Source organism: Sus scrofa, chromosome 7 (assembly GCF_054392235.1).
Source record: "Sus scrofa isolate SSC_HxYL_T2T_F1_AM1 chromosome 7, Sscrofa_HxYL_maternal_Yorkshire_Landrace_v2.0, whole genome shotgun sequence".
Taxonomy (NCBI): Eukaryota; Metazoa; Chordata; class Mammalia; order Artiodactyla; family Suidae; genus Sus; species Sus scrofa.
The window spans coordinates 3,822,497-3,845,624 of NC_139389.1; the positions used below are offsets into that span (position 1 = coordinate 3,822,497).

General features: G+C 49.6%; 1 protein-coding gene across 3 annotated transcripts in view; it reads right to left on the reverse strand.

The window, feature by feature from the left end:
• The window catches only part of F13A1 (coagulation factor XIII A chain), a 149,783-nt gene that overhangs the window by 38,307 nt on the left and 88,348 nt on the right, over window positions 1–23,128 (reverse strand). For all 3 annotated transcript variants that reach the window (XR_014809479.1, XM_001927630.8, XM_084967225.1), the window contains 2 exons: window positions 6,852–6,955; window positions 5,002–5,090 (listed from right to left, as the gene is read on the reverse strand). Coding sequence is in view for 2 of the 3 variants with exons in the window: in XM_001927630.8 (XP_001927665.3) it covers window positions 5,002–5,090; window positions 6,852–6,955 (193 nt within the window). In the remaining variant the exon portion in view is untranslated. The remainder of the gene's footprint in view (window positions 1–5,001; window positions 5,091–6,851; window positions 6,956–23,128) is intronic.

The window sequence follows — 23,128 nt, forward strand, 5'->3', positions numbered from 1 at the left end:
TGGCTGGGAAGCCCCAGGAGCAGGGGCACATGAAATCCCACAAGGCTTTATCAAAAAATGGGCAGAAGATCTCAACAGACAGTTCTCCAAAGAAGACATACAGATGGTCAAGAAACACATGAAAAGATGTTCAACATCGCTCATTATTAGAGAAACGCAAATCAAAACCACGATGAGGTGCCACCTTACACCAGCCAGAATGGCCATCATCAAAACGTTTACAAACATGAAGAGCTACACAGGGTATGGAGAAAAAGGAACCCTATTACACTGTTGGTGGGATTGTAAATTGGTGCAACCCCTGTGGAAAGCAATATGGAGATGCCTCAGAAAACTCAAAATAGAACTACCATTTGATCCAGCAATCCCACTCCTGGGCATCTATCCAGAGAAAACCACGACTCGCAGAGACACATGCACTCCAATGTTCATTGCAGCACTATTTGCAATAGCCAAGGCATGGAAACAACCTCAATGCCCATCGACAGAGGAGTGGATCCAGAAGAGGTGGTACATATACACAATGGAATATGACTCAGCCATTAAAAAGAATGAAATACCAGCATTTTTTTGCAACATGGATGGACCCAGAAACTATTATGCTAAGTGAAGTCAGCCAGACAGACACCAGTATCAAATGCTTTCACTGACATGTGGAATCTGAAAAAAGGACAGACTGAACTTCTTTGCAGAACAGATGCTGACTCGCAGACATTGAAAAGCTTATGGTCTCCGCAGGAGACAGTGTGGGGGGTGGGGGGATGTGCCTGGGCTGTGGGATGGAAATCCTGTGAAATCAGATTGTTATGATCATTATACAACTACAGATGTGATACATTCATTTGAGTAATAAAAAAAAAAAGAAAGAAATAAATCGCACATGGCTTGATGCTCAACTGTGTAGTCCAGGCGCGGGGAATCGTGACAAGGTTTGGGGCCTGTTTTCATTTCCATTTTAAAGGATAATCCTGGCTGGTTTGTGGAGAATAAACAGGAAAAGGGCCAGAGAGCAGGCAGGAGGGGAGTCAGGGGCGACAGCTCGAGCTCAGAGGGCAGCGATGGAGACCAGAGGCGTGGTGGGTCCATAATCTCTCTGGAAGCTTCGTAGGGCAGGATGTCTCAGGAGGACGGCGACAAAGAGAAGCCAAGGTGATTCCAAAGTTTTATCTGTGATTTAGATGAATGGGTCAATTGTTTTAGATCAGACTAGGAGATGCCAAAAAATGGGACTGCGACTGCTAAACGGCAGCAAAATAAACAAGCTTGAATTGAGAACAGAGACTCTGCAGAGGAGCATCTGCGCCGTTTGTGTACAGAGAACGGCTGGCCCAGAGCTGGGAAGGTGTGGCTCCTACAGCGATGGGGTGGTGACCGTGTCCCCCCACCCTCCGCAGGAGCCCGCCACTGCTGCTGCAAAAATCAGCTCGGTTCCAGGGAAGGCAGGCAGGAGTGAGTGCGTATTTGGGGTGGGATGGTGTGAAGGGGACAAGAGACCCAATCAGAAGAAGCTACAACAGAAGAGAAGCAGCGCCTCCCGAATGCTTAGTGGACACGAGAAATGGGAGGGCAGCTCCAGACAGGGAACTGCTCTGCTCTCTTTAGGCATCTCGGCCGCTGCGAGCTGGGCAGACAAGCAGGATGGCCTCCAGAACCAAGAAACTCACTACAGAGCTGAGGGATGAGCCGGGTGGGAGATGGAGAAACAAGCTTCACTCCCAGGAAGAAATCAAGAAATCGAGCAATGGGAAAGGCAAATCTCCAAAACGGAGGAGGAGAGGAAATGGGCAGAGGGGGGATGCTTTCTGGGAGACCCATCTTTCTGGGAGTTTGGCTTCACTCCAGGGGCCCCGAGAAGACCAGAAAAAGTCAGTGACCATGGTGCTTGGTCCAGCCCGGAAATGAGTAAGGACTGACCACGAAAGTCAGCCCGCTGAGAGCCGAGGAGAGGCGTGTTGGGGCTGGCTGACCAGCCTGGGGTGGGGAGAAAGGGGGCTTACACAGCAAGGGGGCGGGAGAAAGGATGCAGCCCAGGGCCTGAGTCATGCAGCCTCTCATTCAAGTTGAATGCGACTTCCCGGGAGTCCCCGCCTCAGCGCCCTCGGGAGGAGAGTCCTCGCCCACTTTGCAGCAGCTCGAACAGCTCTTAGAAATGGCTGCGCTCAGGCCAAGGCAGCAAACCGGACAGGCTGTCAGACAAGCCTGCCGCGGGTGAGAGGGCAGTAATTACAACCTGTGAGCCTCGATGACATTCATAACACCCTAACACCCGATCTATATTTAATAACAGCAAAAAGCCTTTGCATTAAGAGCTATGAGGCAATCCGCTCTCTGAGGAAAGCTCTTCCTCTCTCCTTTGCAGCAACAAAGCATAAAAAAAAAAAAAAAAAAAAAATACGGGAACAAGGCTTGGTGAGCCTTAGAGGGACTTCCCATTAAGAAGTCTGCGTAGCATCGGAAACGATCCAGGGGCAGCTGGCAAGGTTTGGCTACCTCTTTAACTCCCAAAGTGACATTCCGAGTCGAGTCCTGCCTGTTCTCCCGAGGCTTCTAGAAGCTGTGATGGCTGGTGCAGTGGAAGAGACGCTGTCCCTTTTGTGTTCTCAGCGTTTCCGGGTTTGCTACCTCGATATGATATGGAAGCTTATTTGATTTCCTTGGTTGATCTCTCAGCCACACCTCCTTCCCCACCTGTTACCAGCCCTTCAGCCTTCCCAGTGTCTGGCACCCAGGACCTGCCCTGCAAGGCCCCCTTCCCATCCCCGTGGGAAGCCTCTCCTTTCCAGGAGGAAGTGCCCATTTCTCAGGACGGAAGGTCCAGGGTCTCCCGATCATCACAGGACCTCTCCCGACACATCACTTTCCAGGAGCCTGCAGCACAGTTTTTAACTGTCTGCACACACCATTCATTCAGGGCTCAAGTTTGCTCCACTGCCTAAAATTCTTTCCCTTTCCTTCCTCTGGCTTCTTTCTTATCCGGTTTGCCTGAACAACTACCAGTTAAGCATCCCTCAAGATTTGGTTCAAGTTCAGATCCCTCCAGGGACCATGCCTGGTCCTCTGCCCAGGAGGCTCCGGCAATACCGCGCTCAGCCTTCGGTGGCCGTCACACAGCTGTCCTCTGTCTGCCTCCAAGTCACCATCTCTCCCTAGACAGTTCTTGTCACCTTTGGTGTCCCTCCTCAAGTCCTACTGCATCCGTCTCAATGAGCCCAATCGGAGGGACACATGCAGACCTCTGTCACCTGCCCCGCTCAGCTGACAATTTGCCCCTTGCATTAGTGCCATTTAATGTCTATGTGCCTCCACCTCCCATCAAGAATCACGTTTCTTGGAGCTCCTGCTGTGGCACAGTGGGTTAAGAATCTGACTGCAGCAGTTCTGAGCAACCCAGCAGCAGGTTGCTGCTGAAACTCGGGTTCGATTCCCATGCGGGTGGGCGCAGTGGGGTAAATGATTTGGTGTTGCTGCAGCTGCAGCTCAGTTTCGATCCCTGGCCCGGGGAACTTCCATGTGCCATGGGAGTGGCCATTAAAAAAATCACATTTTGAAAGGACACAGGTGCTGAATTCCTACAGAGCTTGCTGCATATTAACAACATTCATTCTGGAATAGTAGCAGCATGGTAATCACCAGCATGAGCTCAGATGCCTGCCTGGCTTTACATCTTAGCACTACACTTAGATGACTGTGGAAGGTCCTTCAACCACTTCTCGACTGACTTTCCTGTTTCTGCAAAATGGGAAGAATAATGACACTCAGTTTAAAGGGTTGCTAAGAGCATCAAACGGTAGCCAAGGTGACTGCATGGCGTACACTTGGTCTCACTGTGTTCATTGGTGACACGCTGCCCTGGGTTAGTCCTGCATCTCAGTCTCTCATATTCTGCTGCTCATCCCCACACGCAGCAGCCTCCAGCCTTCTCCTTTACCTGGCATCTCTTACACTTAATTGGATGTTCGGAGCTCTCTTTGGGGTACCCTCCCTCTGTTTTCTCGGCTTCCAGCCTCCACTCAGTTCTCCAGGATTTCAGACTCCTCCCCACCGTCCCCAGCCACACCCACTAAGCCTGCTGGGTTCCAGCTGCCTCCCCCCATCTTTTTTTTTTTTTTTTTTTGATTTTTAAGGAAGCACCCACAGGCATATGGAAATCCCCAGGCTAGAGGTTGAATTTGAGCTGCAGCTGCCAGCCTATACCACAGCCACAGCAATGCAGGATCAAAGCCGCATCTGTGACCTACACCACAGCTCAGGGCCATGTCGGAACCTTAACCCTCTGAGCAAGGCCAGGGATCAAACCTGCATCCCCATGAATCCCAGTTGGGTTCTTAACCACTGGGCCATGACAGGAACGCCTCTCCATCCATGTCTGGAAAGGCAGAACCCGGAGTGTAGCTCCAGCCTGAGACCACCGGTGGTGTGTGTTTGGATTTTGTTTTACACGAGCTGCTGGGCTGGTCTCAGAGGGGAGGCATGTGTGCTGACATTTCAGTTCATGCACCATCCCCACCAATTTTAGCGGAGTGATTCGTTTAGTCACTTAATGTCTTGGGAGCAGTTGATACCTATTGCACGGGCATAGAGAACTAAGCTAAGGTTAGTAAAGCCATTGCTTTCAGGGAGAAAAAAATCTCAAAACATCAAGGAAAGAAAAATGTTAAGTAAGAATTGCATGTAGCATTTGGTGCCTAGAGGCTGGAAGGCCGCCTAGTCAACCCTGGAAGCATGAATCGTATGCTGTGTACCTGGGGAACTTAGAAATAACAGCCTGGGACCTTCTTCTTCTTTTTTGGCCACCCCTTGGCATATGCAGTTCCCAGGCCGGGGGGCAGACCCCACGCCACAGCTGCACCAATGCCGAGTCCTTAACCCACTGTGCGGGGCTTGGGAACAAACCTGCGGCCCAGCGCTCCAGAGACGCCCACCCATCCCACTGCACCACAGCGGGAACTCCGTGGGGAGAGGTAGGGGAGGAGAGCAGCTCCTCCCCAGCCATGCACGTACCTCTGCGAAAACGAAGGGCGCATCAAACTGGAAGCAGACGTGACCGTGCTTGATGGCTTGAACGGAGGCCGGGCCACAGCGGTACATGCCTGCATCACACAGAGCAAGGACAGCATGAGTCAGTCACCTTCGGTTCTGTGTCTGGATACAGGTCAGAGCACTAAGGTGGCTCTGGAGAGACAAAATTGCCTCTGCCTCATCCCTGACGTGGTCTCAATGCTTTCCTCGGCCACAACGAGCCAACGGCCTACACATGGCATCAAGAGGAACTTGCTGGAAGTGCTTCTGCCAACCAAAACGTGGAGCCACGAGAAGAGCATAGGACAGCGTCATTCCTGCCAGGCCCACTATTCTTCCAACCACAGACAGGCCCAGTGTGTGAGTGCCCAGCCGTTGGCTTAGACGGGACTTGCTCTGTTACAACCGGTGTCTGGGATGTTGGAAAGAGTGACAGGTCTCCCGTACGTGTGTGGTGGTTTGTTTGTTTCCAGGTTTGCTTTTGGGGGTTTCTTTAGAGGTTATGGACACACGTCAAGGCTTAACTGGAGAATCTGGACATTAGCCACACCCATGAGCCAAAAACCCAACTTGCATTCAGGAAGTCAGCGGGCTAGGCCGACTTTGACCAAGTCCTTTGAGTGTTAACTGTCTGTCTCTATTCATGAGACTCGTGCTGCCATTAGTTACCCAGACACCTTGTCGTGATGTACAACAGAGGGCACCAGAAAGTGTGGGACGTTCTCTCTTAAAATCCAGTATTTGGCTGGCATTCCCTTGTGAGTATATAACATTTGTGTATATGTGTGTATCCACACAGCACATCTTCCACCCACACTTGGGGAAATTAAGATAATGTCCTAGGCCTTGGATTTTTAATCTTCACGTTAAAGAGATATGGAGGCTTCTGATGTGATTTTATAAAAATCTGGGTTGTGGGGAGCAGGTATAGCTGCCACTCCCTAGCAGAGTTTACAAGGTAGAGACAAAACCAAAACCCAAACCAAACCAAACCAAAAAAGGAGTTCCCATTGCAGCTCAGCAGGTTATGAACCTGACTAGCATCCCTGAGGATGCAGGTTTGATTCCCAGCCCTGCTCAGTGGGTTAAGGATCCGGCATTGCCATAGACACGGATCAGATCCCATGTTGCTATGGCCAGCACTGGTGGTTCAGTGGTAGAATTCTCGCCTACCGTGTTGCTGTGGCTGTGGTGTAGGCCAGTGGCTGCAGCTCCAATTTAATCCCTAGCCTGTCAACTTCCATATGCTGCAGGTGTGGCCCTAAAAAGCAAAACAAAACAAAACCCTCAAAACCAAAACCAAAAAAAACCAAAAAACAAAAAAAAAAACAAACCCAAGTTAGAGATAAGCACCCCCACATTCAAGTTTTGGGAGAAATCAGACAACCTAAAAAGAAATCTGGCCCTGGAAAAACAATTTAAAGGCTGACCTGTAATTATTTTTTGAGTTCCTTATTTTTTCTCCTGCCTTCTATCCCATCACTGTGTATCAGGGAGAGCTGAAGTGTATTTTATCGCCTCGTAAAAGTGCTTACATGGCTATCTTTCCCCTTGTCTTCAAAACTGCTTATCAAAGCAAGAGTTGATGAATCAGAGGGTAAGTTTTATGCTTTTTCTCCCCTAAAAGTTAGAAAAATGATGAGAATAAAGCCGGCCATGGAAATGAAACGAACCCCGATTGGCAGGTAGTTAATACTGTCCATGTGCCAGGAAGCACAATTCAGCCAGGGCCTCCCCTGGGAGGGAGTGTTCCCCGCACATCAGGTGCAATCCTAAAAGCAGGAGGAAGACGGGCAGGGCGGCGGTTTCCCGGCGGGAGGACGCAGGCTTACCGTCGCTGTTTTCCTGGGGGGTGCTGTCCACGACTTGCCAACCTCCGAATCCCACCGGGAGATCGGGCCTCGTCATCCAGGCTTCATTCCAGCAGTGGTAGTTCCTTAGAAAACACCAAAACCCCACCCCAGAGGGATTAAACTTCCTGGCACATTCGATGCTCCAAGAAATCAACAAGGGAGCCCGAATCCCGTGGATACGCTGACTATCCATCGTCGGAACGGGCTGGAGCGAAGGGAGGCCTCCTGGGGAAATAGTGGGGCTCTCGGCTTAGGTTTTCTGGGCAGGTCCACTCCCACCGTAACCCCGCGGGGCACTCTCATGGCTGGACACCGCTCACCCCACAAACATCAGAGATGTTCTTCTCTTTTTTTCTTTTTACAGCCACATCTGCGCCATATGGAGGCTCCCAGGCTAGGAGTCGAATCAGAGCTATAGCTGCCAGCCTATGCCACAGTCCCAGCAACGCGGGATCCGAGCAGTGACCTACGCCACAGCTCATGGCAACTCTGGGTCCTTAACCCACAGAGCGAGGCCAGGGACTGAACCTGCATCCTTGTGGATACTATGTCGGGTTTGTAACCTGGTGAGCCACCATGGGAACTCTAGCGCCTTAAATAAATTTGATCTTAACCATTGTTTGCTGCTAATGAAAGAGAATTTACTATGGGCTTAAGGGATAAGGCAGGTAAGAAAAGTTAATTAAAACCAAGATGCATGTATCTTTGAATTCCATGTATATATACTATTCCATACATATATGCATAAGATTTATAAAAAAGCACACCCGTTTGTAACAATTAAGCCGTAAAATGCTTGTGTTTATGGGCTTAGACCATTGCCATAGAAGCAATAACATTAACGCCTGACTTTAATTGTCCATAATTTGTCGCAAATTTCCACTTGGGGCCCAACAGGAAGCCAAGGTTGTCTGGGTGAGCGTCTCTTTATCAAAGGTGGGCAACCCGTGAGCTGAGGGCCCTGCTAAACTCTCCAGCCTTAGCATATGACCCTCGAAGCACGAGCATGGGATAAAATACCATCCATTGTATGATCATGCCCTTGGAAAGCCCTGAAATTATACGACGTTACAGAAACAAATGAGAACACATTAACCTGCCCGCACTCTAGAAAATAGTCATCTCATAATAACAATTTAATGGTGGCGTGAGGTGGTGACAGCAGTCTTTGTTGATGGCACTGACGGCTTTCAGATCCAGCTACCACGCATCCTTCTGTCAGAGCCCTTTCACGTCCGTAATTCAGGCGTGTCTCCATCTCTCTCTGAGTCCAGCTCATCTTTGAGCGGCTCAGTCCAGAGGTATTTCCTTAACCAGGAGCCCATCAGGCACCCGGCACCATGCTAGATACCGGATACCCACCCATCGTCAGGACCTCGGTTCTTGGCCACACAAAGCCCCCCAATTGAGGAGGAATGACAAACACAGGAATCAACTGTTGAAATATTTCATGGGTTTGCTGCGAGGCTTCATCAAGGTCATACGTGTAAAGCCCTTAGAAGAGGGCCTGAGATACGTTAAGTGCTCAAACACGGCGATTCTCTGACTTTTTCAAAACCACCGATTGAGGTAACGCACATGCTACCGTGGAAGCACAAGGGGTGCAAGGGGTTCTCAGTGGGGAAGCCCTCGGGCCGCAGGGAAGGCTTCAGAGCAGAAGTGACAGCTGAGCTGAGTCCTGGAAAAATAAATGGGAGCTTAGCAGGCCAACAAAAGGAGTAAGAACAAAGTCGTGGAGACAAGAAATGGCCAACACGGCGTGTTTGGCAACTTGCACGCAGTTCGCTGTGGCCGGTGGGCAGCGTGTTCGCATCTTTGCGTGCATGGGAGAAGAGGTTTGGAGGTGAGAATGGGCCGTAAGTCCTAACTCCGACCAACACACGCAGCACTTACTGTGTGCCAGGCACTGCTCTCGAGACTTTACGAGGCACATTGACACGTCTGGCGTTCCTAGTGCCCTATGCGAAAAGTATTGTTACAGGATCCCCGACTTAGAAGGGAGGAAAATGAAGCACAGAGAGGTTAAGAATCTTGCCTGAGGTCACACAGTAGTTGGTGATAGAGCTCCCGGATCCATGCTCTTAAACACTGAGCGATGCTATTGGCGCGGATGAGATGGTGAGATCCTTTTAGCCCAAGTTAAACATTTGGGCTTCATCCTTGGGCGAGTCTGTATTTGTGGGAGCCGGGTGAGGACCGGAGAAGGCGCTGAGGTCCCCCCCTCTGCCCCCCTTCATGGTGGAGAAGGAGAGGCGCCAGTGGGAGGCGTGGGCTCCTGGGTTGGGAGGGACTCCGAGACTGAGGAAGCTTTCCAGGGGGTGTGATGGTCCATTTCCAAGGATGAATGAAGGGGAAGAGAAGGTTTGTGTGGCGGGGGAGGGTGACATGGTTGTTTGGGACATGATGAACTCGAGTGCAGAGACGCTCAGGAGATGAAACCCAAGAGGCATTTTTACACACACACGTGGCCCTGGGGACTTCACGAGCAGGAAGCCACTGGAGTCTTTGCCGTTGATGGAGAGGAGTGACGAGGGCAGACGCCACCTGGGGCGGGGATGGGACGGGGAGGGGTGCAGTGCAGAGGGCTCCCCAGGAGTGAGCCAGGCTGTAAAGGGAAGAAGAGCAGACAGGGCGGCGGCTAGAAAATAGCGCAACATGGGGAGACTGTTCTGATTGTTTTGACATTAGGGGAGGCTGTCACGTTTAGGGAAGGAGAACCAGTGGAGAGGGAGTCAGAATAAAAGCAGACCAGCAAAGAGAGGGAATTGACAGGGGCTCAAAACCGAGGATGCAGGAGCGGGAGGTCAAGAGCAGCGCCAAGGACAGGTGTGCGGGACACGGCACTGTCTGCAGGGGAGGGAAGGGCAGCTGTAGGTCAGGGTCAAAGTCAAAGTGTTGGGGCAGGAGTGTGAGGCTGACTCCCGCCCCAGAGCCTCTCATCTTTGCTCTGAAGCTGGAAGGAAGGTCACCGAGATCACGCATTAAACAATGACTGCTAACTGGCCCCCTTCAGAAGGTCAAGGTTGCACCACGAGGCAGAGAGAGCCAGAAAAAACAGCAGTGCAACATCTGCAATCCCAAATGGACACAGTCCTGCCATCTGCGGTGTCGAGCGACCCTGACTTTCAGGGTTACAGCACCCCTCTTGGTTAAGAGGTTCCCAGAACCTTCTGATTTAAATTCAAATATCCTGGGCCAGGCAGCCTGGAACAAGATAAGCAAGCTTTAATTTCAGATCTCAGGGAACGACCATTTCTGGAGGATATATTTCTTCTCAGAAGACTGGGAAGTGGGGAAAGGTTTTTTTTCTCTCCCTGCACTGTCGACCCAGCTGCTCATGGTCTCTCCCATGTTCACCCAGCACAGGACCTCATCTGTGTATTTAGGGGGGAAGAGTTTACCAGGAGGGTCAGGAACTTGTAGCCGTGGATGAGCTGAACAGAACTGCCTACATGCTGAACACGTCACCCACTGCCCCCCAGTCCTGGGGGGGTGGATGCTCTGTCGACGGCTGAGCTCCCGGAATGGCCGTGAGCAGAGGGAGAGGGTGTGCCCTCCGAAGCCAGGGGGCTTCTTCCATCCTGCCTGTTCTCTCTGCTCGGGATTGGCCAAATGTGTCCTGGACCCCCCGTGCCGCAAGGGTCCCCTTTGCCCTGGATGCCTCGAGTTTCCGTGTAGAGATGCCTGACTCTTACACATCCAGTCCCCTGTGTTAATGTCTGTAACATTTATAGTCACTGTTGAATTCCACTGACCTACTATCCAGGGTTGGGAAAGAGATACGCATCTAGGAAACTGTGTTATTTGAAAGCCTTTAAACTTCGATCTAGACGTAGATAAACACATCGTGCAGAATATGTGGATTCACTCTTGGGCTCTGCCGCCTGCTCCCCATCGCATTCCCAGCACTAGAGCCGGCCCTCAGCAGGTGCTCAAAGTATTGGAGGATTGGAAGGCAAGGAGAGCTCCTAGCAAGGCAGGCATCACTAAATCTTCACTTGTTTGTGTATTGTAAGATTCACGGTTTTGTATTTTCTCAGAGCCTTCATTTGAAACCTGACTTTCCCTTAAGCCCTCAAAAAATGCAATGTGCCTTTGACGTTAAAAAAACGATAAACCTGCAAAGTGATCTAGTATCCTTGTTGCCTCTTTCCAAAGACGCAGTGTAGAAATTAGAGCCCCCATTTCATTGAGAGTCATTCAAATTGAAAATAGCCTTGGGGGGCAGATGATGGAGGTGACAGGTGAACAGTACATCTTTATGTGACTTGCTGTATGTTTCCTGCAGTGGCAGCTAGTCATTTCTAGAACTCCTTCCGAGGATGCTGATATTTCGGCAGTATGGGTGCAAACGACACAGAATCTCCCCCCAAACAGAGCCTCCCTAGAACAGCAGCACTGCTGGAGGGCCCTGGAAGGGACAGCACGGCACTGGTTTGGTTATCCTTTGACTTGGGAAATTGCTTCCTTAGAACTGTGCACAGGAAATGATCACACAAATGCAAAGACAGGCACGTAAGAAAGCTCATCCTTGCACAATTTTTAAGAAAGGAAAAAAAATCAGAAACTGTCCAATATGTGATTCTTGTAAATCACAGCATAGAATATTCTTCAATTTTTAAGAAAGGAAAAAAATCACAAACTGTCCAATATGTGATTCTTGTAAATCACAGCATAGAATATTCTTTAATTTTTAAGAAAGGAAAAAATCAGTTACTGTCCAATATGTGATTCTTGTAAATCACAGGACAGAATATTCTTCAGCCATAAAAATCAGACTCTGTATTTATTAGGTAGGAAGAATGACCATGGTATAGCCATTTTTAAAAGCTGCGCTACAGAACACCTTGCAGCATGTTCATTGCATATGTGTACATATGTGTGGAAGGCAGATTTTGAAGTGACCCCCACACTTGTAAGATCCCCTCCCCTGGACCGTGGGCGACGTCTTGAATAGGATGGGATTATGTTACTTGACATGGCAAAGAGGATCTCGCATTTGTAATTAAGGTAATTAGTCTGTTGATTTTGAGTTAATTAAAAAGGAGGTGACTGTGTGGGGCTGACCTAATCACGTGAACCTTTAAATCTGGGTCTACAGGTGCGGACATAGCGAGCCAGGGATGCGAAGCAGCAAAAACATGCTCCTGCTGGCCTCTGAGAAGATGGGAGCTTTCAGGAGACCTCTGGCTGCAAGGAGTTGAATTCTTCGGAGAACTGCTCTTGGAAGAGAGCGCTGAGCGTCAGATGGGACCACAGTCCCCCGTGGACACTCGGATCGCCGTCATTTGAGACCCTGGGCAGAGGACCCACGTACGCTGTGGCCAAACGCTTCACCCACAGAGACTATTTGATAATACATCTGTGCTGTTCTAGGCTGCTACGTTTTTGGTAGTCTGCTATGCAGCCAAAAAAAAAAAAAAAAAAGACTACAACAGGCAAAGGGACACGTTAAAGGATGCTTAACAAAATGTGAGAAATATTCTGAGCAGTTAGAAAGGGGATGATTCTTCTTTTTTTTTGCTTTTTTCTGCCATGTTTGAAGTTTTTATAATAACCACATACTATCGTCCATTCTCCGCCCCCCAGACAAAACTATTAAGAGGACTACTTTTTACTAAAGAAGGAAGAGCACAGTTCAGAATCGGTTCCGGTTTGAATAGCTGGTTAAGGTCTCATGCAGGGTGACAGGAGCCCGTGGGAAGGCAGACGGGTGGGCAGGGGCCCAGCTGAGACCGAGCTGGGCATCGGGGCTCTGTGTGCTGCGTGTGCACAGGAAACAGGATAACTTCAGCGAGGGGTCATTTACTGCCTTTGACTCGGTGAACTACTTAAACAGTCCATGGGGTCATCGCATGTGCACTCTGGGCAGGACGGTCGGGAAGACAGAGACATGGGAGTGTAATTTTGGTTTTGCAGCTTTATCAGAGCTCGAGGGAGAGTCCAGAGAGGATTGAGAGAAAGCCCTGGAAGAGACAACTCAGACCAACTTCAAGTGTACACCGGGTACTTGGACTCTTTTGTTTAAAAACTGGCAGGACATGGAAGAAAGGCACTGGTCCAAATCCCAAAATGATTGGCATCTGTGGCAGAGGGGCCCAGCCCTCCCTCTCTGGCCCTGCTCACGTCCTCCCAACACAGGTGATGATATTGGTGACCAAAGTGGCCGCACACCCCGGAACTGTCAAACTCTGGTCATTCCAGGAGGGTGGGGACGGAGCTGGGGGCGGGGGTGGTGCGGGAAAGAAGTAGAGACACGTTGGTGGACTCTATCAAGACAGTCCACAGTGGAAATGAAAGCTCGGACCAGTTAGGAAAGGTAACGGAGCGACGCAACGGAAAGCAATGATTCAGAGGGAGGGAGGCAGCCTGGAGGGAGCTTTATGGAGCTGGGAGCTGGGAGCACCAGACAGCTCCATATGCAGCTCTTCGCGGCTGGAGGGTTGAAGCCAGGAAGGAACGCCTAGAGTTTCTCTGGGGTCATGTCAACCAAAGGTCCGATCAGGTGGAGCCCACGCCAGCACCCCTGGCAGGAACCAAGAGCCCATCAGGAAAAGAGAGGAGACATGAGGGTTCTGGTTTTGCTTATTCTGTTGCAGGAAGGGGGTCCGATGATGCTCATTAAGGAGTCGCAGTTTAATTACAGTCTGATGCAGTGCGAGAGACCCCCGTCAGGAGGGCTGACAACAGCATGGGTTTGGGGATGTGCTGCAACGCCCAGCATGGAACCAGGAGGTGCATTCGTAGAGGGGTGATCATTAAAATAATTAATAACTGCTCAGACACAGACATAAACCAATCGGAAGCTGCAGCCACTCAGAACGTTGGTACAGTCGAAACGCAGGTACAGTCCGACCAGCAGGGTTATTCAGACTGGATAAATGCCACCTGAGGTGTATTCAGTTACACACACACGGTGTGCTGATACTTAACAGGTTTCTTTCTGCTCAGAGTGTTTTCTGGGAGTGTGTTATTCCTAAAGACTAGAGCCTTTTCCCTTTCTTTGTGAGCTTCCAGGTATTGATTTTTTCCAGAATATTTATGAAGAGAAGGGCACGGCAGCTTCATTAACACTGATTTTTAGAAAATGAGGGATAATCGTGTAAATTTCTCCTCTTTTGATATCTTCTCCTCATTTGGTTATTATTATTTTTTAAATTGTGACACCAGAAAACGGAAGAGAGAAAAACGGAAACCCCAAACGTTCAGGAAGTAGATGCCACCCACCCCCAGGAGACACACTTGGCATCAGCACTTAGCAGAAGACCTTCTGTAACTCTGCTGGGTCCCCTCCGCTGGGTCCCCTCTGCTGGGTCCCCTCTGCTGGGGTCCCTCTGCTGGGTCCCCTCTGCTGGGTTCCCTCCGCTGGGTCCCCTCTGCTGGGTCCCCTCCGCTGGGTCCCCTCTGCTGGGTTCCCTCTGCTGGGTCCCCTCTGCTGGATTCCCTCTGCTGGGTCCCCTTGAAAAGAGGACGCGGAACCCCTTTTCCTTTCTCCCTGACATGGCAAGTTATCCATGGATGTTCCTGCTGAAAATGAAGAAGAGATTGTGTCAGTGCAAGTCCCTGTGCCCGAGGCCGAGGAGGCCAAAGAAACCAGAACGGCTGAGTGTGGATCAGAGGAAGGGTTGCTGCAGGGCCAGGCGAGGGATGGGTGCTCGTACCCCCAGGCAGCCTGAACGCCCTGTGCCAAAATTATAGGGTATTTTTAAAAGACAGGTGAGGGCTGCGGGGGTCACAGGGCAGGTGATCAGCTGGGGCAGGATTCTCTGGCTGACCTGAGGCCACAGGCATTAACGTGATCAATCCTTAGCCTCTCGGAGGCCTGGGGGCTCTGTGCGCTTGGTCATGAAGCAGTTGACATCTTCCAGTGTTGGGGGGGTGGTGTTCACTTTTGGAAAACAGCTCAGGACATGTGCATCCCAGGCAGTGATCTGGGTGCCTGGAGAGGAGCTCAAGCAGAGGAAGCGGGAGGGGTCTGCCTGGAGGGCCCCACAGGGTCCTGCTCAGTTACGGCTGGATTTTGACTATAACTCGAACGTACACAAAGCTTTCTATAATAAATTCTGGCCAAGTTTATCTATAATTATTGAAGGGAGTTTAAAAAACACAGCCAACAGACTCAGTAGGGACCCAAATGACTGTTTTGTATTAAAAAGCTATTCATGAGAATAATATCCAAAAGGCTCTTATTTATATAAAATTTTTCTAGAGGTCTTATTAATCATCAAACGAAATGAAATGACATTCAGTATAGCTTAGGTGGCACATATCTTATTAGCTTTAATTACCTGAAAACGGGTAAAACCTTTGACCATATACATGCCTCTCTTAGGCAGAATTTATAATTAACCAAAACATGGTATTTTTCTTATTACGAAAAATACTTTAGTACTTCCTATGTGGTTCATCAGATGGCTTCCACTTTCTTTTTCTTTCTACTTTTCTGAGAGGTAGTGCCTCTGATTTTTTACTTTCCAAACTCCCTCTTTGTTCACTCTGAAGTGGGGCTTCAAGAGAAAATAGGGTATAGGGTGAGTGTATGATAGAAAGGGGAGTGTCTAGTGCAGTGAGAAATAAAATATTGCCTGCCATAGCAGTAAACAAAGGATGTCACAGTTGTCAGTGACTGCAGCCACCTCCAGGGGTGAGCCTGTGAGCCCCGAGGGAACTCAGGAAGGAAACAAAATAACACCTGCCATCTAGCAGCCATCAGCCTGCAGCCACTCCCAAAGGTGAGCCTCAAGGACACACAGGATGTGAAGACACAGGATACGGGCCCCAGAGAGCGAGGCACACACGTCAAAGGAATGATCTCTGTGAGCTCAGACATTCCAGCTTCCCATTCATAGAGAAGCTCTAACCTCCTTAACATGAGATACCTGGTTTTCTGTTATTAGCAGTAATTCTTTGTTCTTACCACCTGCCCTTTGTTGCAAAACTCTATACATCTCACCTCCTGCCTCAACTCCCTGGAGCAGTTTTCTCTGGTTGCTTGAGATGCTGCCTCCCAGGCCTAAGTCCTCAGTTTTGTGCCGAATAAAACATAACTCTCAACTTTGAGGTTGTGCCTATTTTTTTAGTCAACAGTGGTGATTTTCAATCTTCGAAAAATAATGTCCCTTTCTAGTTTCGAGACAAATGTTTTTGTGCACCTTGATTATGCGGAAATGAATGCCACAGATTTCTATGCACAACTCTAAAAGAGAATATGATGCCCAATAATGTAAAGGAGAAATAAAAAAATATACATAAAATAATATGTGTTTCAGCAGATGTATGTCAGGAAGATGATACTAGATCCCAAACTATTCCTACAAAATGTAAAACCCTCAAGGGCAGGGGAGCTTCTCAGTTTGGAACCACTCATAGAAGTGGTTAGAAATGTGCTCTGGAGAAACATTTCCAGAACGTCAGAATAAGGGTCCCCAAAAACTCTGCTCCCTCCTAAAAATAATGAAAACCCTAGCAAACATGATCAAAACCAACTTTTCGACAACTCTGAAAATGAACCAACATTTGCAACAATATAAGGAGGATTTACTCAACAAAAACAAAAGCATCTCTGTAAGATCTGTGAGCTCTGTGACATTATAACCTGCCTTATCTCTACTCCTCTCTCAATAGCTCTGTGGTCGTCTGGAAAGCAAACAGCCTTCTGACTATGGTAGCTATAAAAACGTGCAGCCCAGCACACAACAACTGGAAGAAAATGGGTTCGGAACTCTCTAATAGCCCACTTCCAAAGATCTGTCACTATTAACCTCTCAGGCAGCTCTTGAAAAAAAGCTCCATTCTCAAGGCTTATTTTTATGTGATCTGATTCAGAGCTTAGTAGGTGCAAGTGGCCCTATCCACCGGACGTTTTTTAAAACCAACCAGAAGCAACTGTTTAACATTACAGCTGCCTGAACGGGTGATACCAGTTGGGGATAATGAAAGGAGGGACTGAGACACCCTTAGGGGACTCTGAACACCTCTGACATGCTCCTGAAACACTAGTTGGTCACATACATGCCCACGTGCAGGCTGTGAGCATGCCCAGGAGAGCCCCGAGAAGGACTTAACTCTTACCTCTGGCTGAACTCAAGGCTCTGTTGCAAGCAGAATGGCAAACTTCCCGCAGGAATATTGAAGACATTCCCACAACACACAGATAGAGCTCCCTGATAAGGCTGGGAACTTGTTGGTTCAAGATATTTAAGGAAATTTCTGTCCAATTATCAGCTGACCACTAAGCTAACCTAGCAGAGACTTCAGTGACTACATATCATGAATACAGACTTACATCAGGCCAGGAAAGTCACTAACAAAAAGAGAGTAGCAACAACAGCAACAAGAACAAACATCAGCAGTAAATTCCAGACAGCAGGATATCTGAATCCTGTAGAGTTATCACATTCTATTATTTAAAACATCCAGATGTTTAACAAAAATTCTAAGACATGAGCAAACATACATGTATGGACCATACACAGGAAAAAAGGAGAAACTGCCACCAAGGAAGCAAAGACACTGGGCTTTATTAGACAAAGATTGTAAATGAGCTACCACAAACATGTTTGAAGAACTAAAGGAAACTATAAGAGCAATGGCTAACCAAACGGAGAATATGAATGAAAAGACAGAACTTACGGAAAGAAAGCAAACAGAAATTCTGGAGCTGCAACGTGTGATACCTGGTGATTTTCTCTAAAGCAATGTGGCTAGCAGGCCTGTGGTTAACAGGATAATTTATTTGAAAATAAGTATCTTTGGTAACTGTTCCGCGTTGAAAACTTGGATGCATCACAGGATAATTTTACAGACTCATAAGCATCTTAAACAGTCTGGCCTGTATTCAGAATTTTTCTTCTATTTTTTTCAACTTGGAATTCACTTTTGGATAATTCTTCTTTTCAGGCACAGTGATTAAAACAGGATAATATAACAACATGAAAGTCCAATTAGTTGTAACACACTGAGCATCTAAAAACGATGTAAGAGGGGATTAATTTCAGTTTCAAAAATGCACCTACAATGGGCAAACCAGCAGGCCGAGGACACAGCCAGGAATGAGAATGAGGATCGGTGGCTGTGGTGCACCCAGGGCTGGCTCCCAGAGGGGAAAGCTGCTTAATTTCTGCTCTAAAATTTGCTTTGAAAGAAATTTGTTTAGAGATTCAGTGCTACCCACTGCAGCACAAAGTCTTTTGAGTTCAGAATGAAAAACAAGGACAGAACTATAACAAATACTCTTTCTAAAAAGTATTGAAGGAAGTTGGGATTTTTTTTTTTTTTTTTTTAATCAGATGCACTGAGGCCAGCCAAGGAATGACAGGATTTTTCTTTAGCATGTTTGATTTCTGTTTTTTCTTTCTGGAGAGCTGGCATGAAGCTAGTTTGCAAAGCAGTATCTGTATGTAGGTGAATGGGTCTCAGCCTTGGTCCTGTGCAGGGGGTTAGAGGGTCTTTACACAAAGCCCGTGGCAGAACCTGCTAACTGGCTGGAAGAAGAGTGACATTTATTCAAAAACTAATAATTTTAGAGCTGAAGATGCCCTGTACCTTAATGAGTCCAAAGTCACACGAGAAAATTAAGGCCCAGAGAGGGCAAGCGACTTGCCCAAAGTCACTCAGCTGATCCGTGGCAGAGCTAAGCACCTTGCATGAGCCATGGAGAGAGAGGGAGGGGAAAAATTACAAGAATAGTTCGACTTGATTTTCTGTTTTTCCCTGAGGCCCTGAGGAGAAACGAGATAAGACTGTCATTTCTCTCCATTTGAATCATTAATTCTTAGGCCGCCCCAACTTTGAGGCGAAACTGATAAATACAGATTCGCCAGATTGCACTTATTTTAAAAGATTAAATTGAGAAAGCCAGTCTAATCAAGTCTACTTAATTTCAAATGAAACGGCAATAAAGGAAAGAAAGATTCTTACTGCTTGTTCTAGCGTCCTGCGTCGTTTCCCCAATTATCTTTACTATCATGTGAGGTGTTTAAGATTTGGAGTTGGGCAATTTTCTGCATCTGCCAACTGGCCAATCAGCTGGACTCTAGAAGCAGATGAGGGGGCTTCTGGGCCTCGGTGTGCACAGGGGGGCCAGCCCCTCCTCTTCTCGTCCTGAGCATGTGAACTGCACACACTCCCACCCACCCCACCTGGAACTCCACCATCCAGAGACCAACCACCTCCTCTGGGAATGTGGGCAGGATGGAAAGAGGGCACACGAGGACTTAGAAGATGGATTAGAAGCAGCCTCGGGGTCTAGGCGGCTGTTAGCGCCAAGAGGGTGTCTGGAACAGCGTTGACAGCCGGACCCTCTGAACCTAAGGGCGAGGGCGGGCTTGTTTTAAAGGAGGCAGCGCCTGGGGTTGGCCAGCACCCGGGGTCGGCCAGCGCCCAGCCCAGCGGCAGAGAAGAGGGAGGGTTGGTGACGGATGGTAGTAGCCACACATCCCCGCCCCCAAACAGTATTAACTGCATCTGCCTCTTGTGAGTGTCCAGCCGAGGGAGCATCAGCTTCTTCAGGAAGGAGGCACCTACAAGAAGGGATAGCAGGGCCACGTGTTCTTGTCCTACAAGAAGGAATGGCAGGGGGCTGGATCTTGCGTGAGGGAGTCTCCATACTCAACAACTTCAGTTAGACTAATACAGGATAACTCTGCATGACATGGTGCCTCTTCTGCCTGGTCCTGGAAGCAGTGACCCCTGGTCGTCTCAGCTCAGCCCTCAGACGTTTGGACACACCCCTGAGTTTCAGCTGCGGTCCAGCTCATCTCCTGGGCAGTCCATCTTGGAGCAGCCCCGCCAGAAGCTTGCAGGCGGAGAACGGCTTTGAGTCTATGGCCACTGACCACGTAAGCAGCCTTGCCCCTGCTCTCCTGGGTTTAGGACGGAAGCCCTCCCCCTTTCTAAGGACTCTGAACATTTAGGACAGTACGCGAAGCTTTCTTTAATGTGTCTCCACGGCTCCTGGCTCACATTGCGGCCCAGCTTACATTTTTCTAGAGTGTACTAAACGTGGTTGTCTCACCCACGAACACTGGTTGGGGTTCCTTTAGGGCAGCGACTTGATTAATTTCCCTGTGAATTCTCAGCATCTGGTATTTGGATGTATTAGCGTATTAGAGTGTTGGTTGAATGACTTAAGTGATATGAATCAGTTAAATGAGCATTTAACATTTTTTTTGCCCCAACCAATTCTATTTATCAAGTCCTTGCTATACGCCCTGCACTGTTTAAAAAACAAAAATCAAATCCATCAAACACGGCTCCTCCCGTGGGGGTTGCAGGCTGCTGGAGGCAAGGCCAGCGGGCGCGGCTCTTTCATCCAGAATCGCCAAATCCACCCACCTCCTCTTCAGCAGCAGGACACAGAATAACGCTCTCATTTAGAAGGAGAGGAGCCTTTTACTGAATACCTTCCATGACCCTAATAAGCACCACCATCCCTTCCTGTTAAAATTGTTTCCATTTCCACCGTGACTGCTGTATGATGAGTGACCGAGCCGAGCTCTTTCTGGACAAGGACAGGCGGCCCCTTTACCCCGCCCATCGTGAGCCCCCATCTCTCGTCCCATCTCTCGTCCCCGCTGGGATTGCAGCTAACATTGCTCCAGCATCTTCATTAAACCCTGAAGGATGATTCATGGATCCCTTCCCCCGGAGGTTGCACGTAATTCCAATCCCGTCAGCACACCGGGGACAGGAGGCTTCGACTGCTCCTTCCAGGATGTGTTACCTGACGTTGGCTCTCTCGGAATTTCATCTGCTAACCCGAGGTCCAATGATTCTGCCCAGCTGTGCCCTTCTAAGTCTCCTCAGCCCCTCCTCTCCTGAATCGCTAAGAGGCTGACTCTTCCCGCTGGGGGCATCCACAGCAGGTCGGCGCTGTGCTGCCCCTGGTGAAGTGGGGCTGTGGGAAGGGGAGACCCCCATGCAGGGACCTGAGGGGACAGTGCAGGAAGCAGGCAGGTAAGCAGCGGGTGCTAGATGGTCAGTGGTGGTAAAGGAAGAGAGAGTGAGGGAGCAAACCTAGATTCCCCCCACTCGCGCCCCCTCCCACCCCCCACCCCCCACCCCCCGGGCTCTGGACCTCCCTGAGCAGGGCAACTCCCCATGCATTCTCTAGCGCTCCTCCGGAAACCCCGTCCTGGCTCATTTCTGCTTTGGGTGCACGGAACCTGGCTGAGTCACTGAGAGGAGGACACCGGGGTTCATGGAGAACCCGCCAGACACATGCGTTCACCACGCACGGTACCATCAGACATCTGTGCGGAAGAAGACGGGGCAGGTGGAAGGAGGGAGGGGCAGGGCACAACCCTTAAGAGAATGACAGAGTCCTTGAGGAGGGGACAAAACCGCTTAGACCCAACCAGTCCAAGATGGCCCATGATGCGAGGCGGAGCGTCCTCATACCCCCATTGCGACGCGTCAGCAGCTGAATGACACGCCCCCAGGCGCCGGGACAGTTCCAGGGCCAATCATAACAGGCCAAAAAGGGGGCAGTGGCCCAATTCCTGGAAACCCCGCCCCTTCCCGGAAACAGCTGGAATAATCCTCCCACGCCTTGGCCTAAGAAATTGCCCAGCCCCTAAAACTTCACCCTCCCCGTTTTTGGGGGGCCCTGGCCTTCTGAGACCGCCCACACTTGGTTTCTCAATAAATCTTCTTTCCTATCACTGCTTCTTGCTCAATTCCTCTGGCACTGAGACATAAAGAACCTCAACTTCAGTAAGTCCTGGGACCACGTGTGTGATTTTCATCAAAACCCAGTGGTTTCGAGTCCCAGTCTGGGTTTGGGCTGAAGTGAGAGTCCCAGTTCAAGCATTCAGTGAGCCGGGAGAGGGTTCAGCGGCATGAGAGACACAGAACCAGGAAATCATTCTCCTGGTTTCCTTTACAAGGCGGGGTGGGGGGTGGGCAGGGGCCACATGCAAAGGAAGAGTTTGACTGGGGCTCGTGGGGGCAACTGGGGCTGGGGGCTTGGGTGAGGTCTCGTGTTGCCAGCCATGCTGCCCTGGCCTCTTGGTGATCAGTGACACCTTCCAAACCCTCTGTGCCCTGGCCTTGGCCTCTGTCCACCTTCTGCCCCCACCCCCTCCTGGGCTCACCCACCCTACAGCACAGGCAGCCCCTGCTCTTTGCCAGTGACCATGACTAATTAGCCAACTAAGCACTCCCTCTGGACCTAGCGATGGCAGCAGTACATTAAATTGCCCTTTAATTGGTAACTACTAAGTTTATCCCCTCCTACTGATGAGGAAGCTCAGAGAGGCGAAGCCCTATTCTCAAGGTCACACAGCCCTTGACTGCCCCAAGCCAGAGCTTGATGTGGGGTGTGGCTGGGGTGACCGTGTACTTACTGGTGGACGTGTCCAGGGACAGCCCCCACCAGCCTCCTTTATCGAGGAGGGTCTTAGAATACTTTTGGTTTTCTGCAACATCTCTAATTTTGCAGGGTTCACAGGCGTTTGCACTGAGGAGGCACCAACTTCTGCTTTTATTTTAAAAATACCCTGTGGGGGTTCCCATCATGGCTCAGTGGCAAGAAACCCGATTAGTACCCATGAGGATGTGAGTTCGATCCCTGGCCTCACTCAGTGGGTTAAGGATCTGGCGTGGCTGTGGCTGTGGCTCTGATTCAGCCCCTATCATGGGAACTTCCATATGCCTCAGATGCAGAACTACAATAAAAGCAAAAAAACAAAAAAAACAAAAAAAAACCCAAAGTGACAGAAATATCCCAGTCATCTTAGGGCACCCCTGTTTTTCTGACTCCTTCAATGTGCTTAGCTTGATGGCAACATATTGCCTCCAAGAAATGCCAGCTGTGTGACCACTAATGAAGGCAATAACTGCGGCGAACATTCATTAGGCACCTGTTATGCTTGGAAATCATGTCATCTCCACTTTAGAGGACAAAAGAGAGGCACAGAGAAGTTGTGGCTTGCCCAAGGTCACACAGCTGCTCGGTGCATGACCCAGACCTGACTGAATTCTTTTTACCTTTTTATGGCTGCACCTGCAGCTAGGGGTCGAACTGGAGCTGCAGCTGCCGGCCTACACCACAGCCACTGCAACACCAGATCTGAGCCGCATCTGCAACCTATGCCACAGCTTGCAGCAACGCCAGATCCTTACCCACAGAGCGAGGCCAGGGATCAAACCCTCATCCTCACAAACAGCATGTCCGGTTCTTCACCTGCTGAGTCACAGCAGGGCCTCCCCTGACTGAGTCTGTGCATGCCTGTGCTCCACGGTCGGGCTCGTCC